Source organism: Cygnus atratus, chromosome 2 (genome assembly GCF_013377495.2).
Source record: "Cygnus atratus isolate AKBS03 ecotype Queensland, Australia chromosome 2, CAtr_DNAZoo_HiC_assembly, whole genome shotgun sequence".
NCBI classification, from domain to species: Eukaryota; Metazoa; Chordata; class Aves; order Anseriformes; family Anatidae; genus Cygnus; species Cygnus atratus.
In genome coordinates, this window is record NC_066363.1 from 386,292 (window position 1) to 399,388 (window position 13,097).

General features: G+C 67.9%; 2 protein-coding genes across 2 annotated transcripts; both read left to right on the forward strand.

Annotated features, from left to right (window-relative positions):
- The first annotated feature begins 306 nt into the window (after positions 1 to 306).
- Positions 307 to 3,967, forward strand: LOC126913217 (zinc finger protein 271-like). The gene is made up of 3 exons (XM_050709287.1): positions 307 to 314; positions 1,212 to 3,471; positions 3,566 to 3,967. The coding sequence occupies exons 1-3, from the start codon at positions 307 to 309 to the stop codon at positions 3,965 to 3,967; spliced, it is 2,670 nt and encodes an 889-aa protein (XP_050565244.1).
- A 5,498-nt stretch (positions 3,968 to 9,465) lies between these two features.
- Positions 9,466 to 11,884, forward strand: LOC118251877 (oocyte zinc finger protein XlCOF26). Its single transcript, XM_035554529.2, has 3 exons — positions 9,466 to 9,603; positions 10,132 to 10,998; positions 11,681 to 11,884. The coding sequence occupies exons 2-3, from the start codon at positions 10,172 to 10,174 to the stop codon at positions 11,685 to 11,687; spliced, it is 834 nt and encodes a 277-aa protein (XP_035410422.1). The 5' UTR covers positions 9,466 to 9,603; positions 10,132 to 10,171; the 3' UTR covers positions 11,688 to 11,884.
- The last annotated feature ends 1,213 nt before the right edge of the window (positions 11,885 to 13,097 follow it).

The window sequence follows — 13,097 nt, forward strand, 5'->3', positions numbered from 1 at the left end:
GAAACCAGGACAAAAATGCTGTACATAAGGGTCACAACTTGCCCAGATACCAACTTAGTGTCATGCTCAAAAGAGAAATAACTCAGTTCCTTAATAAGTAAAATACTAAACTAGAATCAGTTTTCATCAGTTGAAATTATCAGCTCCAATGGTTTGATCATGCTGTAGATGAGGGGGTTCATGCTGGAGGCACCACCGATGTACAAAAAAATGACACACCAGGTCCCAAAAAAAATGATGGGGAGGAAAAATGGAGGGGGGCTTCAGGTAGGCAACCAAATGGCAGTGCTGATAAAGGGAGAGCCCATGGCCAGGTGAGGGAGGCACGTGGGCAAAAGGCTTTGTGCCGGCCCTGCTCAGAGGGCATCCTCAGCAGGCCTCTGAAAGATCTGTACATAGGACAGCATGTTTCAATGAAACAAAACAACCAAACCTAAAGAAAAAACTGCGTAACAAGTAGCCCCAACTTCCCTGAGGTAGGCATCTGAGCAGGAGAGCTTGAGGATCTGGGGGATCTCACAGAAGAAAAAAACAGCATTGCCTTGGCAGAGGGGCAGGGAAAATGTCGTGGCCGTGTGCAGGACAGCATTGAGAAAGCCACTGCCCCAGGCAGGCAGCTGCTGCATCTGGGCACAAGCTCTGCTGCCCACGAGGCTCCCGTAGTGCAGGGGCTTGCAGATGGCAACGTAGCGGTTCGGAAATGGCCATGATGGTGAAGAAAAAAAAAAGGAAAACTCTGCTGCATCAAAAATACAAAAAAAAGACCTGTGGAAAGTCAGCACACCTTGATAGGAGATGGCCCTGGTGTCCCAGAGGGCATTGGCCATGGCTTTGGGCAGAGTGGTGGAGATGCAGCCCAGGTCGAGGAGGGCGAGGTTGAGGAGGAAGAAGTACATGGGGGTGTGGAGACGCGGGGTTCGCAGGCTTACGGCGGTGATGGAAGGCCGTTGCCCAGGAGGGCAGCCAGGTAGATGCCCAGGAAGAGCCCGAAAAAACAGGAGCTGCAGCTCCCGCGTGTCTGCGAATGCCAGCAGGAGGAACTCGCTCACAGAGCTGCTGTTGGGCATTTCCTGTCCATGGTCATGGACACTGCTCAAATGACAAAAAAAAAAAAAAAAAAAAAAAAAAAAAAAAAAGAGTGTTATGAGTAAAGTCTGTGAGCTGAAATTCAATAATTCCCAATTAAAGCCTAGGTCATTCCCTTTTTCCAGGAATCTAGTTGAGCCCGGGCGAACGAGCAAAGTGGAGCAGCCCGACGAGAAGCCCGGGGTCGCCGCGGGCTCGCTGGAGCTGTACCCGGCGGGCGCCGGCGGTTCCGGCCGCTGGTTCCATGGCGGGCAGCGCGCGCCCGAGCGGGCGGGCGTGGAGCGGGACGGCGCCGCCAGCCTCAGCCCGCTCCCGTCCCGGGTGGCCTGCTGGGCCCCCCAGCTCGGCAGCGGCCCCTTCCGCTGCGCCCAGTGCGGGAAGGGCTTCCGCCAGAAGCAGAGCCTCATCACGCACGAGAGGATCCACACCGGGGAGAAGCCCTACAGGTGCGGGGACTGCGGCAAGAGCTTCAGCCAGCGGCCCAACCTGCTGACCCACCGCCGCGTGCACACGGGGGAGCGCCCCTTCCCCTGCACGCAGTGCGGCAAGAGCTTCAGCCAGAAGGCCAACCTCCTGGCCCACCAGCGCATCCACGCCGCCAACGAGAAGGCGCTGGCCGGGGGCGAGCAGGAGGACGGCGCCTCCGGCAAGCCGAAGCTGCGAGCCCCGCAGCGGAGCTACCAGGACGACACCCCCTTCGTCTGCCCCGAGTGCGGGAAGAGCTTCCGCCAGAAGCCCAACCTCATCACCCACCGGCGCATCCACACCGGCGAGCGCCCCTTCACCTGCTTCCTCTGCGGCCGGAGCTTCAACCAGAAGACCAACCTGGTGACGCACTACCGCGTGCACACCGGGGAGCGCCCCTTCGCCTGCACCCAGTGCGGCAAGCGCTTCACCCAGAAAACCAACCTGGTGACGCACCAGAGCACCCACACCGACGTCCGCCCCTACCCCTGCGGGCAGTGCCAGAAGTGCTTCAAGGACAAGGTGTCCCTCAAAGCCCACCAGAAGACGCACGCCCCGCGCCAGCGGAGGTGCCCGGGCCGGGGTCCGGCTCCCGCCCTGCCCTTCGGGGCCGCCCCCACGCTGCTGCAGCCCGGGGGCCCGGAGCAGGAGGCCGCCTTCAGCCCGATGCCGCCGCTGCCTGTTCAGAAGATCCCCGAGAACCAAGAGCTGTACTCGTGCACGGAGAAGGGCTTCCCCCCGAAGGAGCAGCTCCTGCCCCACCAGCAGGCCCCGCTGGGGGAGCAGGCCTTCCCCTGCGTGCAGTGCGGGGAGGGGTTTTGCCCGAAGGTGGCCCTGCTCCGGCCGCAGCACGGCCCTGGGGCGGAGGCTCCGGCCGGCTGCGCCGCGGGCTTCAGCCCCGGCCCGCACCTCCTGGGGCACCTGGGGGTGCAGCCCGTCCTCGGGGAGGGCGCAGCCCCCGCGCCGCCCACCCCCGGGGCCGAGAAGCCCTTCATCTGCAACCAGTGCGGCAACAGCTTCGGCCTGTGGCTCTCCCTGGTGGCCCACCAGAAGACTCACGTCGGGCAGAAGGCCTTCCAGTGCCCCGAGCACGATAAGAGCTCCGGAGACGAGCTGTCCGCCAAGTCTCCCCAGGAGAAGGATTTGGATGGGAGAGCCTGGCTGTGCCCCGAGTGCGGGAGGAGCTTTGTCCAGTACGAGCGGCTGGTGAAGCACCGCCAGAACCACAGGGGCCGCGGGCCCTACCGCTGCGACGTCTGCGGGAAGCGCTTCAGCCTGAAGACCAACCTGGTGACGCACCAGCGCATCCACACCGGCGAGCGCCCCTTCACCTGCGGCGTCTGCGGCCGCCGCTTCAACCAGAAGGGAAACCTGGTGACGCACTACCGCACGCACACCGGCGAGCGCCCCTTCGCCTGCACCCAGTGCGGCAAGCGCTTCGCCCAGAAGCCCAACCTCATCGCCCACCAGAAGACCCACTCCGGCAGGCAGCCCTTCACCTGCCTCGAGTGCCCCAAGCGCTTCAAGAGCAAGCTCTCCCTCAGGGTCCACCAGCGCGTGCACGTCGTGGAGCAGCCCCAGAGCGAGCCGGGCCCGGGCCAGACGCCGCCCAGCCTGCAGGCGCACCCCGGCAGCCCCTACCCCTGCTCGCTCTGCGGGGAGTCCTTCGAGGAGCACGGCGAGCTGCAGCTGCACCGGCAGGGCCACGCCGGCGAGCGGGCCGCACGCCTGCGCCGAGTGCGGGAAGCGCTTCCGTCAGAAGGTGAACCTGGCCGTTCACCAGCGGACCCACACCGGGGAGCGCCCCTTCCACTGCGCCGAGTGCGGCAAGGGCTTCAGCCAGAAGGCGCACCTCCTGCGGCACCGCAGGACGCACACCGGCGGCGTGCCGCCCTCCTGCTGCGAGGGCGCCTGCCCCGCGCACCGGGACGAGCCCGACGCCGGCGCTCCCCTGGGGAAGGGCTCCGCGCCGCCCGGCGTGCTGCTGCCGCCCTGCTCCCGGGGGGCCGCGCAGGGATCGCTGCCTCGGGAAGAGCTTCGGCCGGGAGCGCAGCCCCCGAACAGAGCGGAGAGTCCGTCCGGGGCAGCAGACATCCTTCTGCAGCTGATGCAGGAAGACCAGCAGCTGGTGTCCGGCTCGCACCACCCGCAGGAAGCGCCCGCGGGGCAGTGCCCCTGTAAGTGCGCCGAGGGCGGGGAAGGCCTGGCCGGGAAGCCGACTCTGCAGCCCCAGTGCTGCTGCGCCGACTGCGTGAGCCAGAGGCAGCTGCTGCTGAAGCCCCAGCACGACTGCCGCGCCGAGATCTGGTGCAAGTACGGCGGCTGCGGCAGAAGCTTCGAGGACAAGAGAGTGCTGAGAGTGCCTGAGAGAGCGCATGGCGAAGAGAAAACCTCACCGTGCCCGAGCTGCTTGTAACGCACCCGCGCGGGCTGCCATGAACCCGTCCGAGCGAGGGACTGGGCCTCATTGCTCTTGCACTACGGACACCAAACCTGGACAGGGGGTAGCTCACGCCAGGAGCCGACTGCTGACCAAACGGGGACGGTGCGGAGGCTGTAAGGGCCTGACGCAGGGGAAGCTGCGAGTCAGAACCTGGGGGGGGGGCTCCCGGGACGTGGTGGGGGCTCGGGAGGATTGTGGTGGCTCACGGGAACAGGACGCTCTTGCGAGCGGAGCACCCCGGAGGTGGTGTTGGATGCACCGAACTGGTCACGAAGCAGTACTGGACTCGGACGCTGCGTGTGCGTTTTCTGTCTTGTGAACATACCAAATTTGTAAAGCGGGTGGAGCTGAGGAGCAGGAGGCGCTACCGGGACTGCGGGTCTGCGGTGCTGGCTTCTGCTGGCGGCTGCCTGCGAAGAGTTGGACGGCGAGGAGCGGGGAGGAGCTGAGGATCCTGCGCGTCGGCTCAAAAGTCGCCTCCGCCGAGCAGGAGGCCAGGCAGAGGCGCATCTGCTGGGCCCTGGCTCCAGGCTCCCCTGGGGGCTGCAGGCCTGCGATGTGCAGACCCCGGCGTGGGGCAGAGAGAGGCCTCGGTGGGCCGAGAGCTTCTGCCAGAGCCCTCCGTCCGTGTCTTCGGACTGGGTGTCCTTCTGCGGGATGTTTTTGGGACGGGGAGCCGAGACCCGCTGTCGGCTGTCCGCCGGTGTGGGCAGAGGAGGAGCAGCTTCGCGGGGAGGCGAGCAAGCTGCCGAAATGCGGTACCGGGTCTCTTCCTGCCTCGCGGGGACCCCGCGCTGAGGTCCCTGGGCAGCGAGGCTCGGTCCGGAGCCCGCGGCTTCGCGGCTGGAGCGGAGGAGGTGGCGGTGGGGAAAGCGTCAGCGCAGCCAGGCGCTGGGGGCCACCGCGGGCCGTGCCTCACCGCCGCATCCGCAACGGACCGCAGATAAGATAAGCATCTCCTCTGAGCCTGGAGGGGTGTTACAGGGTGAATATGGGGGGGTGGGTCGGGGAATGTAGCTTCTGCTTCTGTACTTGCTCTGTGGATAACCTTTCTGACTAGCACCTCTTTCTGGTACTCACCTAATTCTGCATAGATAACCCGGGAGCGCCGGGGAGTGGTGGCTGCAGCCTGCCCGGCGCTGCCCCGCGGCTGCGCTCGCGCTCCCGGGCTGGAAGCGGGGGAGCTGCTTGGCCGGGCAGGGCCGCGGGGGCAGAGCTTTAGGGATGGGAACCGCTGGCCTGAAAGCTGCTCCCGCTTGGAAGCGCGCTTCGCATGAAAGGGGAAACGAATCGCGCCTGCTGCGCCCGAGGGAAGCCGCCTGTCCGCTGCTCCCCCTCGCGCCACGAGCCGCGTAGTCCTCAGCCCCAGCTATGGCAGTAGAACCCTATCTTGCTTTGCTCGGCTGCAGAGCCTCCTTGCTACAATGGTTTGGCAAAGACCTTCACTGAAAACATCGGATGCTGTTACCAGTGCCTGGCGCCGTGCCGCGCTCTCCTGGGGCGCTCCTCCCCTGCCTTCTGGGGGGTGCATCCCGGGCCTGCAGCGTCAGGAAACACCTCTCGCCATGCAGTGCCCGAGCGCTGGCACAGGCGGCGCAGGGCGGCGGTGGGGTCTCCATCCCCAGAGGTGTTCAAACCGCCTGGACGCGGCCCCGGGCAGCCCCCCTGGAGCAGGCGGTGCCTGATCCGCGTGGCCCTCGGCCTCTCTGCCCCGTAGGGTTTGGGCAGATCCTGCCCCACGGAGCCGGGCCAGCTGGGGCTGTGCCAGCTCGCCATCACGCCGAGGGGACACCGGTACGGTCCCTGCCGGAGCTGCAGCCTCGTTAAGGCACTCGTAGCTAACAACGCATCCGGGCGGTGGTGGCGGGGCCGTGCGAGGGGTGGCAGCTGCTGGGCACGGGGTCCCTGGCACCCGAGCTGTCCCCGGGCAGGGGGCGGGCGTCCAGCCCGCAGTGCTCGGCTCTGCTCTCTCCCCTCCGGCAGACGCGCCGCCCTCTCCCTTCCGCCTAGCATCACGCTCCAGCAACATTTCAGGTCCTTGCAATTCTATTTTTTTGAGGTTATTTAAAATAAAAGCTTTCTCACAGCAGCTTCCGGCCTCCTCCTTCCCGGGAAGCGTCGGTGCGGTACCGCGGTCTGCGCTGCAGCGGGGCTGGGGGCAGGCAGTTGGATTTCTGACCCGGCCTCAAGCTCTTCCTGATCCTCGAGGCGAGAGCTGCTCCCCGGCCACGTGCCTCCTTCCCTGCCAGACCGTCGGCCCCGTGGTGCTGAGGCAGAGCCTGGGGCACCGAGGCCTTGCAGAGGGGCTGAGGGCAGGGGCTGCGGGGCAGAGCTGGGGTCCTGGGGCAGCAGGGCTGCCCCCAGCGTGTGGGAGAAAGCGGCCGCAGCACCCATCGTATCGTCCGTCCCTGCACGTGCTCTGCTCCTCGCGGGCTGTTGCAGTTGAACTTGGAGTCGTGCTGCTGGCGGGGCTGCCTGCAGCGGGCTTCCTGGGTTCTGCATCTCTCGGCAAAAGCCTCAGCAGCGAAAGGGGAAACGCCGGGGACTGTCGGCAGAGCCGGTGGGGCCGCGGACTTGCCGTGCCTGTTAAAGCCGGGAGGATTCTTCCCAGCAGCTGGGTCGGGGGGGGGGCTGCTCCCGCCCTTTGCTGCTTTGTGCTTTGTTCCATTTGTGGGCTCGTTTCCCGCTGACCAGCCGGTTCTGACAGCCCTCCGCTCCTTCCACTGCTGCAGGTTTCAAATCAGCGCAGGCCCTGGCTCTGCGAACAGCACCTTCGGCGCAGGCCCTGGCTCCGCACCTCTCCCAGCGCCTTCACATCCACGCCGTCCCCACCAGCGCAGTCCAACGAGATCCCGAGGCCTCTGCTGCTCTTCCCACGGCCACTGGCTGACGGCTCGCTTCCCCTCGTTACTGGTAGTGCTGGGGCGGGATCCCAGCACGAAGTGGGTCCGGAGGTGCTTGGCTGGCTGCATGGGGACGTGCAGCTGCGTTTCCTAGGCTGTGCCGAGGTGCCCGTACCCGTGCCCTGCTGGTGCCCGCCGGGAGCCTCCCCGCAGCCGGGAGCTGAGCTGCTGCTCCTCACCACTGCATCCCGGGGACGGCCGATGCTCTTGGGCCTTCGCTTACCCAGGGAAAGAAGTGGTTGGGGTTGAAAACACCCTCAGGGCCTTAGGGTGAAGCCGAGAGGTGTAGCCACAAACTGCAACCGCAGCCGAGGCTCGAGGTTGCGGGGGCAGCACAGCTAGCGGCGCGGGGCCTGGTGTGAGAGAAATCTCAGTTTTCTCAGACAGGACCTTCTGTGAAGCTGCTTTATTCATGGTTGCAATGGCGGGCGTCCTGCAAGCAGGAGCGCACAGTACAAGTTTATCATAACCCTATATCCCCTGTTACCCGACACCTGATTTCTCCCGTTTCCTCACTGGCTGAGTACTGCAGGTTCACAACCTACTTGACGCACTTCTATACCATATAGGTACAATTTTATTTGACCAGCCATTAATTTCTCCCTTTCCTTTTTTTCCTTCTTCTCTTGTGACTAGAGGGCCCGTGATTCTTGTTTTTACTTATTTCGTACTGCTCATCCTGTTTTTCTTAGCTATCCTCCTTATTTTGGGACAGTGGGACCTTCCCCTTATCTGCTTAACGTACTCCCCACTGCTGTGCCGCACAATCACTTTTGGATACGCGAGCTTAGTGGAATTTTCCACTGCAAAACCACCTTCTGCTGCAAAAACACAGCTTTGTTTCTCACACTGGCCTCCCCCACGGCGCTGCACCAGGCTGGTAGCGATAACGCCCGACCCCCCCAGCTCCCGACAAACGCCTCGGCGGGAGGATTCCTTCACCCCAGAGTCACCGGCCCCAGGCTGCCCTTGCCCCATGGAGCACGTTCCCCGTTACGCCCCGATGTCCTGTGGGTGCTAACACACGGGGCAGGGTGTGCTGGCGGTGCAGGAGGGCCCGGCTCTTCCCGGCACCCCCACGAGCCTGCCCGGCACCAGCCCTGCCTGCCTCTGCCCTTCCTGCAGAGATGAACGTGCTTCCTATCAGCGCTACGGAGCAGCGGCCGTGGCCACATGGGGACACCGACGGCGTAAGGGCTCGTCCTGCCCGTCCCTGCCCCTGTGACGCCATCCGCCGAGGCCCGGGTAGGCGTCAGCAGCTGCTCCGGGAGCGCAGGCGTGCATGAGGCTGCTGCCGCATGGCCCGGCCCCAGCGAGGCAGGTCTGGGCAACGGCTCCGTAGGAATCTGCAGCGGGTGTCCCAACCCAACCGCCGGCGCCGCCGAGCGCGGCGTGCGCAGCACCAGCAAGCTGCAGCCTGCGCCCAGGGCCTGGTCCCAGCCGTGCCCCAGTGCCTGTCCTGCGGCCGCGCCGCTGTGCCGGGACCCCGAGCAGCGTGCCGTTGGGCACAGCTGGCAGAGAGGGGCTTCCCCCGCTGGGGTCGGGGCTCCCTGCACCCCTCTGCCCTTCGTGCTCCCCACGGAGGGGCCGGGGTGGCCGCTCCTCGTCCCCGTGCATGGCTGGCACACGGTGCGTTCGCCACCTCGGCGGCTGCAGGGCTTCCGTGTCCTCACGTCCCCACTGGTCCCACAGAGCCGGGCCCTTCCATGGCCACACGCGGTCCCTGGGCTTCCTCCAGCCTCGCCTCGTGCCGGTGCTTTGCTCCCGGCCTCCTGCACCCGGGCACTGAGGGGCACCTCTGGCGGGGCCAGCGCCAAGACCCACGGTTTGGCACCACCGGTGCAGCTTCCAGAACCGCCGGGGGGGGCCCGGTTCAGCTCCATGCAGCCCCGGGGGGGTAAGCAGGGGCTGGGGGGGCCCGTTTTGGTTCCATGCAGCCCCAGGGGGCTCAACGGGGCCCAGGGGGGTCCGGTTCAGCTCCATGCAGCCCCGGGGGGGTGAGCAGGGGCTGGGGGGGCCCGTTTTGGTTCCATGCAGCCCCAGGGGGCTCAACGGGGTCCAGGGGGGTCCGGTTCAGCTCCATGCAGCCCTGGGGGGGGGGGTGAACAGGGACCGGGGGTGCCTGGTTCGGCTCCACGCAGCCCCGGGGGGCTCAACGGGGTCCGGGGGGGTCCGGTTCGGCTCCATGCAGCCCCGGGGGTGTGAGTGGGGTCCCGGGGGTCTCGGGCTGCCCCTGCCCCGTGTTCAGCACCGTGCGGGCTCCACCGCGGGGCCACGCGGCCTCCGGTGCCCCGGGGCCCAGCACCACGGCCCCGGCAGCTCGGGGCCGCCCCCGGCCCCTTTGTTCGGGCCGCGCCGTGCCAGCCCCTTTGTTCCCCGACGGGCCCCGGCCGCTCCCCGCCGCAGCCCCGGCCCGGCGGCGACCCTGCCCTCGGGAGGGGGGGGGGGGGGGGGGGCACCGGGCCGAGCGCCCCCCCCCCCCCCCTCCGCCTCCGCCCCCGGGCCACCCCGCCCCGGCCGCGGGGCTGCGGGAGCGCGGGCGGCGGAGCGGGCCGGGGCAGGGCCGGGCCGGGCCGGGCGGGCCGGGGCAGGAGCGGCGGCGGTGCCTGCGCGTCAGGCGGGCAGGAGGAGCCAGCGGGCCACAAAGAGCCGGGCGGCGGCGGCGGCGGCGGCGGCGGCGGGGAGCGGCGGAACGGGGCCGGGCAGGTCGGCGGCGGGGCGGGCACCGGAGCGGGGAGGGGGGGGGGACGGGGAGGGGGGAGATCGGGGCGGGGGCGGCCCCGCTGGGGGGGTGGGGGGGGCCGGGGGGGGCCGGCACGGCACGGCTCGGCTCGGCTCGGCTCGGCTCGGCCCGGGGGGGGCGGTGCGGTGCGGCAGCGAGGCGCAATGCGGCGCAGCCCGGCCCCAGCCCGGGGCCGCCCGCCGGGGGGATGCCGCGGGACCCCCCCCCCGCCGAGCCCGGAGCCCCCCCCCCGCACGGTTCCGGGCCCCCCAGGGCCAGGCGTGGCCGCGGAGCCGCCGGTGCTCGCGGGCTGGGCCCCGCAGCCCCGGGGGGGAGCGGGGGAGGCGGGCGGCCCCCCACCCCCCCCGCCACGAGGGCGCCCGGCCCCGGCCCCTTCCACCCTCGGGTTCCCCCGCACCGGGCGGTGCCCGGGGGTCCCGGGGGTCTGGGGGGGCGGCGGCACCCCCGGCGTGGCGCTGGGAGCCGCAGCCGCCCCTCTCTGTGCCCCCCAGGGCCACGATGCGGGCGCCGTGAGCCGGGCAGCGCGCGCCCATGACGGACCTGGCCTCGCCCACGGGCGAGAACCCCTTCGCCTTCCCCGGCGGCGAGGAGGGCTTCGGGGACGAGAAGGCGCTGGTGATCCACAGCCAGGCGGAGGAGGAGGAGGCCGGGAAGGAGTTCAAGTGCATCCTGTGCGGGGAATGCTTCGGCCAGCAGCCCAGCCTCGCCCGGCACCAGAAGCACCACGCCGGGGAGCGCGCCTTCATCTGCGCCGAGTGCGGCAAGGCCTTCAGCCTCAAGCACAACCTCATCATCCACCAGCGCATCCACACCGGGGAGCGCCCCTACCAGTGCGGCGTCTGCCAGAAGAGCTTCAGCCTCAAGCAGAACCTGCTCACCCACCAGCGCATCCACAGCGGCGAGAAGCCCTTCTCCTGCGGGCGCTGTGGGAAGCGCTTCCGTGAGCAGCGCTTCCTCCTCAACCACCAGCGCACCCACGCCGAGGACCGGCCCGGTGCGGCCACCGAGGACCAGCCCGGCGCAGCCGCCGCCGCCAGCAGTCGCTCGCCACGGCCGGAGCCGCATGAGGAGGCCGGTGGCCCCGGGGCAGCGAGCGGCCCCTTCGCCTGCGCCCGGTGCGGGAAGGGCTTCAGCTGCCGGAGCAGCCTGGCCACGCACCAGCGCACCCACACCGGCGAGCGGCCCTTTGCCTGCCCCGACTGCGGCAAGAGCTTCAGCCAGAAGGGCTCCCTGAAGATCCACCAGCGCACCCACACGGGCGAGACCCCCTTCTCCTGCCCCCAGTGTGGCAAGACCTTCGCCCAGAAGGTCAACCTCACCGCGCACCAGCGGAGCCACGGGGCAGAGAACGCCCTCACGTGAGCCCCCACGCATCGGGACCCCCACCCACCGCTGCCTGCACCGCTCTTCTGCCCCACAGGGTTCTCCCCATCCTGCAGCCCCCTGGGCACTGCGGGAGTACCCACTGCCCTGCACCTGGAGGTGCTGCCTTGGGGCCTCGGAGCCCTTAATGGCCTCTCCAGGGCTTCGAGGCGCGTGCACATCCCTCAGTGTGGGAAACCGCTGGTGTGCCCGTGTGGGGCACAGAGCCCAGTGTGACGGGTGTGATCAGCCCCGGCTCCATGTGGGCACCCCTGGGCGCCTGCTGCGCTCCTCCTGTTGGAGTTCCTCTCCTGACCATCACGAGGCTGCTCCCGCCAGCCCTGGCTGCCTCTGATGCCCTGCATCAGGCGCTCGCAGGCTGATCTGTGCCTGCCGGACGCCTGTTGCCCCCCAGGGCTTCAGGAGGAGCCAAGCGCTGCGGCCAGCCCTGGAAATGATGGTATTCTCTGTGGGGCTTCCTCCCCGTCTGTCCACCCAGTGCTGCAGCCTGGCGCACCCCGGGGCCACAGGTTAAACCCCTGGGCCAGGGCGAGGAGGAGCGGGGAGGTTTCCCCAGGGCAGGGGACCACCGCTGCATGCTCCCCACGAACCCCTGTCCCCCCACCCAGGCTGGTGCTGCTGCAGCGCAGGTAACACCTCTGTGTGCTTCTCGCCCAGGGAATGACGGCCACGAGCATCAGAGCAGAGCCAGATCTCGCCTCCTGTGCTCTGCGGGGAAGGAGCCACAGCGCCGCGTGCTGCCCACCGTGCTGGGGAGAGGGGCTCGAAGAGGAGGCGGCAGAGGCTCGTCCCGGCACTGCGGAGAGCCCCGAGTAGCACAGAAATCAGGCGAAATAAAAATAAAATAAAACGCAAAGCTCACGGGTGCAGACTGCTTCCCAAGGAGCAGCAGCAGCAGCTCCGGCCTGGAGGAGGGACCGAGGCGGGGGCTGCACCCGGCTGCGGAGAGGCAGAGACCCCAGCCCGGGCAGCACGGAGGCCCCAGTGTGGAGCCCACAGATGTGGTGGCGGAGCAGGCAGCCAGGAGAGGTGAGCCGCGGCCAGGACGGGAGATCTCTGCCCATGCCTTGCTCTGCCACCCCAGGCACAAGCAGAGGAGCCCCGTGTTTGCCAAGCCCGCCCGTGGCACCAGAGAAGGGGAAGTGGCTGCGCCAGAGCCCTGTGGCACGTGGGACCGTGCAAACCCTGCGGCACCTCTGAAGCCACGGGGTTTTAGGGCTGATCCCGGGTGCTGCTGGGGATCAGCGGCCACCCCTGCCCTCCGCAGGGTCCCTGTCTGTGCTCCATCCGGAGCCCCAAAGCAGGACAGTGCTTGGCATGCTCTCTAGGATAAGGCAGGACTCAGCACTGGTGGCTGAATCCAGGGTGGGTGCCCCTCTCCTGCACCGATCCTGCCCTGCTGCTTGCAGGGGAAAATCAGCTTTTTCTGCCGTTGCTTGCTGCTGCTGATGCCCTTCACACTGCGCCGCTCTCCACCACAGGATGATGCTGGGCTGGCCAGCGCTCCCTGCCCTCCTTCATGGGGCGACGCCGTGCATCGGGGCAGAGCGAGTGTGCAGCTGCCGGGGGGAGCTGACACCTGGCCCGGCCCCAGCTCCCGGTGACGGCACTGTCCTGGCTGCCACCGGCTCCCGAGGGAGCTGGATCCCCTCCTGCAGAGCCCCCGCCGTGCCCCACTCCCCCCTGCTCCCCTCGCACAGGTCGATCCGTGCCCATGGCACCGCCTGCACCCCGCCACACACGGTGCAGCCCCCCCCCGGGCAGCCCTTTCCCCGCAGTGCCCCCACCCAGCCCGGTACCAGGAGGAGGGTGCTGGGCCCAGCCCCAGTGCCGTGGGGGCTGCCGGCTGTCGCGCCCTTGCCCGCCGGTGTCTTCTCGCCGTCCTGGCAAAAGGCAAAGCCCCCTGCGAAGAGCTGCACGAAGTGACCCCTGCCCCGTCCTCTGCCCACTTCTCCCTTCGCCACTACATGTGTGGAAATGCAGGTACTGCTGATGTGTATGAATTAAATTAATTACGCTTGGAAAACACCACGTCTCCATCTTGCTGGGAACCTGGGGAGTTTCGTGAGGGCTC

Excerpts from the sequence above, each read along its gene's own strand:
- LOC126913217 (XM_050709287.1), top strand. Across the intron at positions 3,472-3,565 it reads TGCGAGGGCGCCTGCCCCGC|GGATCGCTGCCTCGGGAAGA; the intron begins GCACCGGGACGA and ends GGGGCCGCGCAG.
- LOC118251877 (XM_035554529.2), top strand. The coding sequence starts at position 10,172 with ATGACGGACCTGGCCTCGCCCACGGGCGAGAACCCCTTCGCCTTCCCC.